A 5846-nucleotide genomic window follows, 5' to 3' on the forward strand; every position below is an offset into this window, starting at 1 on the left:
ATTTCTCTAGACTTTCTAAGGATCTTTGAAAGTTTTTGTTTTTCCACTTATTTTCAATCCAGAACTATCACTGGTCATTGTGTGCAGTATTGACTGAAATTAGGAAAATAAAGGACGAATAGAATAAGCTACCCTGCCTGAAAATTGCCTGAGCAGATTCTAAGTCATCAGGGTCTAGAAAACCACATTTAAGCCTATTTGTGCTGTTACTTAAGAAAATATTTGCCCATTAGCAGAATCTAAGGTTAGAACTGGGTCTACTTATGCTATTGATCTAGCTACTTATTCCATCATTTTTGCTCATTTATCATTCAGAATCCCCTTGCTCTAAAATACAAATCTCTGCACTCTCCTTGACAGGGTTAATAAATGCATGTAGCAAACCGAAAAAATAAAATCATAGTTTCAATCTTCATATGTACAATAAATGTCAGTGTTTTTCGTCAATTAAAATCTTTGACATCTCTTATGACGTCTTAATTAAGGCAAATATGTGGCTGTTATACAATCAAAGCTGATGAAAAACAGTTATTATAATTACACGCATATTGTAATATTTGTTTAAGAAATTTAAAGTTATTATTTAATGAAGTAAAAAAAAATGGTAACATTTATTTATAACGTATCCATGTCAAACACCCCAGCTTAGCCCAGTTTCCTAATTGACTCTTTGCTTTCAGATGCAAATTGTGAAAAATGTCTTTTCTTTTTTTTTTTTTTTTTTTTTTTTTTTTTACTGGTAACAGAGAGATGTAAGTTTATTGTATTAAAATCTTGGTTTTCCTAATCCAAACTTTATATTAGTGACATAATCAAATGCAAAAAATTAAAAATATTTTAAAAAATGAAACTGTTCTCACACTGTTGAATTGTTTCTTTAGAAAAATAAATATCCATACACTGTTGCAAATGAAAAACTGCATTAATGCGAGTTGAATATGTCTTTAATGGGAATTGATTGACGGACCCTGAACGCATCGCGTGAGGCGGAAGTAGACCAAGCTTCCACATCGGGGCATCGCGGGCGAAAAAAACATAAACAGAAAAAATAACTATCCTGCTGAAGATCCAAACCCGGTTCGGTGTCAGAATGGGTCCCCTGACATTTCTTTACCTTTGTGGAACAATCTTCACCGTGAAAAGCGGTAATTTCTCTTGTATTTTTTACATGCTGACGCTTTTGTTAAAAGTGAAAGTAAAAAATAACTGAGGTGACGTCGTTAAAAATAATTCCTCTCAAGTAATGTTTTTTGTGCTATTTACCGAGTAACGCGGAATGTTTAATCATATTAGACGAAGTCCAGTTGTTGTGTACCGATTAGGAGTAAAATAATCCGATACTTGGAACTTGTACCGTGAACGCGGCCTGCTAATGAGCGCCAGGTGTTCGGCCCGTCCTTTTATACTTTATGCTCAAACCCGCCTTTCCTCCCTGACCAAAGATTAACAAGTTATTGCTGCAACTGTGACTAACTACTCAGATCAGCCATAACCTATAAATCAAATGTGCTTGATAAAAGAAACTACTAGCATTTCATCTAACGTGTCAAACAGCCGAGAATAACGGCTCCATTTTGAAGCTGAAAGCAGAGACAACAAAATAATTTAATGTTGTCTAAACAAGCAGTCTTCTGACTATGCTTGTTTATTGTGACATACCCCCTGGCATATTTGTTTATTTGTATATTTTATACATTATTGTTGACTTTAAGTGGGAAAAAGAGATATAAAAATCACACATAGATAATAAATAAAAGTGGAATAATGGGAGCCTGTGAAAAGTTCATCCAAAATTCCTAAAGAAGTTGTTTTTCAGTCCCTGCCACAAAAAACACCTAATAGTATCTGATAAATGATCTATTATAATTATTTAAAATTGTAATAATTATTTAATTACCTCCAAACGACTTAATTATTTCTCTTTTAAAAGAAAGGATTTTGACTTGGAACTCAAATGCATCAAGTTTGCATTCTTAGTTTTAAATTTGGCATAAAATATAGTGTAGTGGTGATTGTTTGCCATCCAATTAAAGTTCCAATTAAGCCACTACTAAGGCACTGGGGTCAAGTTTCTATACGCAGGCAAAAAGAAATGTCAATGTCTAGGCTTGATGATGGTTCTACGACGGAGTATTAGGGCCCCACATGAAGAGAAAAAATATTTTTGCCATGACGAGAATAAACTCGACATGTCGACTTTAAAGTCGACATTTCGAGAATAAAGTTGAAATGTCATGTTGAGTTTAATCTCGACGTGTCGACAATAAAGTTGAAATTAGTTCAAGAGAGCCAACCGCTGCACAGGTTACATGCACAGAATCCAGAATCAGACATGCCTTGTGTAGATGATTTGGTCAAATTGTACTTCCTGTGATGATTATACAGTTGCAGCACGTCAAAGACTACCTTCACTCTTAAAACGCAGACTGCAGCTGTGGAGCGCGGTTGCTCTTTTCTCCAAACTTTGGAATGTCGAGATTAAAGTCGCCACGATATATCAACTTTATTCTCGAAATGGCGAGTTTAAAGTCGACAGGGCGAGTTTAAAGTCGACACGTCGAGATTAAACTCAACAAGACATTTCAACTTTATTCTCGAAATGGCGAGTTTAAACTCGACATGTCGAGTTTAATCTCGTCATGGCAAAAATATTTTTTCTCTTCATGTGTGGCCCTAATACTCCGTCGTATGGTTCTGGATGTTTGTTTTCTATTTTTGCCAACAATTAAAGAGTACAAACTTTTCTTTTGTCCTGCCTCTCATCACTTCCTGTCATACCTCAGAACAAAAAATAAATAAATAAATAAGAAAAATAATAAAACAAAGATAAATAGAATCAGCAATTATTAATCTGTAAATAAACTTTGCATATAATACAAAAAAATATACATTTAGGAATTAACACAATGGGAATGGATAAAGACATAAAGAATAAATATCTCCAACATATAGAAAAAAAACCCTCAATATTATCCTGGAGATCGTGTTGATTTCTTTTATTTAACTTAAGGTGATTCCAAGTTGTTTTATCAAGCTGTCAGTAATAAGTCCCAGCTCTTTTTACAATATGCCTAATCCATCCTCAATAGTGGTTAAAAAATCTTTTCTTACCCCCAATTATTGCTTTTCTCTTGGTTTATTAGCATTTCTGTGGGAATGGTGCTTTCTCTGCTAACATCTTCAACCTGCAAATGGTTGAATGTAATAAGCTTCCTTATTATGTCAACAGCAATGCAAAAACAAATATAGTTCTTCAAGTTTTTAGGCCCCAGAAATGGATCATTGTAACGTTTTGCTTTATCGTTTACTAACGGACATTTTTGCTATTTTATCCTTTTAAGATTTTATTCAATTTGGCTTTAAGATTAAAGTGTTAAAAGAACATTTCCATTTACAATTGAGGAGTTGATTAAGGTTGCAACTAGCAATTATTTTAAAAATGGAATCAATTAATAATTGGATAGCAAAGGTTTCTTTAAAGAAGGTTTTTCACTAAATTAAACAGGTGAAACTCAAACGATTCCACTTGAGAAGTTCTGGATAGATCATAGTGACAGACGCATGGTTTTTCTATCTTAAATGCAAAATGTTTGTATATATTTTTTTTTACAATCTTGATATAATTACTGCTCTTAAGTTGGGCGCCCTGTCAGCTAAAGCCATGTTTAGAGTCTCTATACTCCAGTTAACGATAAATTGATTACTAAAATAGTTGACGATTCTTTAAATAATCGATTAAGCCCTAGAGTTTATAAACTCTTGGTAATATATAACCTGTCCTAAAATTCAAAGTGGTTATTTGTAATTAACATTAAACAGATAAATAGACTTTTAAGGGGACATGTTATCTAATTTATCAAAACATCTCTATAGGTTAAGACAGTCAATACTCTGAATAACACGACAGTGAGGGGTTAATTTATAAAAACATGTTCTAGAACTTAGCAAGAAAACAGGTAAGCTAGACAGACAACTTTGCTTAGATATTTTGGACATGAGGTGCGCCGTCATGACCGTGAAACTTCCTTACAAGAACTGCAGAAAGAGAAAAACCAAAATGTCTTAGATCGTCATGTTTTATATTATAATAAATATACCTATTCCATACGTAGAAAGTTTGTTGTATAATCTTTCTGAATCATTTTTGTCCATATATCATCCACAGATTTGTAGTTTACAGCAAACTTGTACATAGCCTGTAAACAAATAGTTGGAGTCTTAATGTCCAACTACAACCACAGTCAACCACAGTCCAACCACAGTCCAAAAACATGACTGTTAGTTTAACTAGTTTCTCTAAATTCATGTGAGTATGAATGGTTGTTTGTCCTGTTTGTCTCCTTGTTGCCCTGCGATGGAATGGCGACCTGTCCAGGGTGTACCCCGCCTCTCACCGGTAGACAGCTTGAGCTATGCACCAGCACGCCTCGTGACCCTGCTTGGGATAAGCGTGTTAGAAAATGGATGGATGATCTACTTACTTTTAATCAAAGTATCAGTTATACCTGCGGTTTTTGTGTTATGTAACATATTTCTCATTATATATTTTTTTATTACCATTTTTATACATAGATTAGTGGCTACCTTCAAGTAAATGTTGACTAATGTTGTACCCACTCTTAATAGAACAATCCAAGCTAATATTTATGCTGCTGATAAGGCTAGCAGGTGTTAGCTGGCTTTTTAACCGGCATGCTTCGCTACAAATGCTAACTGCAGTTTTAAAATGCATAATGCATTTAAAAACTGCATAATGCTTGGCACTCCTAGTTTTTATGCCATGACTGGCTTCATTCCCAAACAACCGTGTTTGTTTACCATGGGAGAGGGATTTATAGGAGGATTTTTGTAATGTAACCAACTAGCAGTTTAGGAACACATTGGGGAAGGACAACCTCTACAACCCTCCAAAAAAGTAAAAAAAAAACAATCGACTGGCCTCCGTTTCTAAGTTTGAAGAGGTTTCACTTTCCATCCAGAAAGCTTTTTCAATTCAAAATGTCATATCAATCGTTGAGTTCAGGCTTTATAGAGTGGATCAAATAACGCCTTGTTAGAAAGCGTGCAAATTATGCAAATTATACCGAATGAATGGTTCCCCACCATTGGAATGGGAAGTCCTTTGGTTCTTTGTTGGCCTGCAATATCCCATACCTGTCTATGCTTGTTGTTTTTATTTTATTTGTTTGCTTTTCTGGGATGACTGAGAGTCTTCACCAGCATATAACCTACAACCTTCAACCTCTCTGTATCATACAGACCAATAAACATCCAGTTATTCTTTAATTTTATTTAAGGCTTCACTAAAAAGGACTTTACCCTGCAGTGTTGGTGGATATAAAAGTTTGCTGTCTTTTATATCAGTAGCTGTCCAATGTAGAGTTCTTTGACCAAGATAAAAGCTGGTCAAAGAAAAAGCTATATAAGCGGAGAAAAAGTTGTATAAACCAAAATTTGTTTTGTATACACTCAGTATAAAAAATGACAATAAAGTTTGTCTAAGTCTAAGATGCCTAAATGTTGAGGCGGTGCTCTATGAATGATTATGTCGAAGCTTAGAGAAATGGCAAGAGTTCTTTCGACCAAAGATTTTAAGCCTAAATGTTATCGTATCTTATTCAAAAATAATTTCCCACCCTTATTTTTCTGTCTCATATCTTCCAGAATTGCACTCCCTCACTTACATCTACACGGCCTTCTCCAAACCTGTCACTCTCCCGGGGCTGCATGAGTTCACCGCTATGGGTTTGCTGGATAACCGAATGATTGATTACTATGACAGCGAACACCAAAAGAAGGTTCCCAAACAGCCATGGATGGAAGAACACCTTCAAAAAGAGTACTGG

General features: G+C 34.8%; 1 protein-coding gene across 1 annotated transcript in view; it reads left to right on the top strand.

The window, feature by feature from the left end:
• Positions 1–968: 968 nt before the first annotated feature.
• LOC119779900 (H-2 class I histocompatibility antigen, Q10 alpha chain-like) overlaps positions 969–5846 on the top strand; it is an 18601-nt gene continuing 13723 nt past the window's right edge. Inside the window, exons 1-2 of the mRNA XM_038279746.1 lie at positions 969–1145; positions 5665–5846. The exon at positions 5665–5846 is cut by the window's right edge and continues 91 nt beyond it. Coding sequence (XP_038135674.1) covers positions 1091–1145; positions 5665–5846 — 237 coding nt within the window. The 5' untranslated portion in view covers positions 969–1090. The remainder of the gene's footprint in view (positions 1146–5664) is intronic.

This window comes from Cyprinodon tularosa, unplaced genomic scaffold (genome assembly GCF_016077235.1).
Source record: "Cyprinodon tularosa strain WSP-4 unplaced genomic scaffold, ASM1607723v1 ctg153, whole genome shotgun sequence".
Lineage (NCBI taxonomy): Eukaryota > Metazoa > Chordata > Actinopteri > Cyprinodontiformes > Cyprinodontidae > Cyprinodon > Cyprinodon tularosa.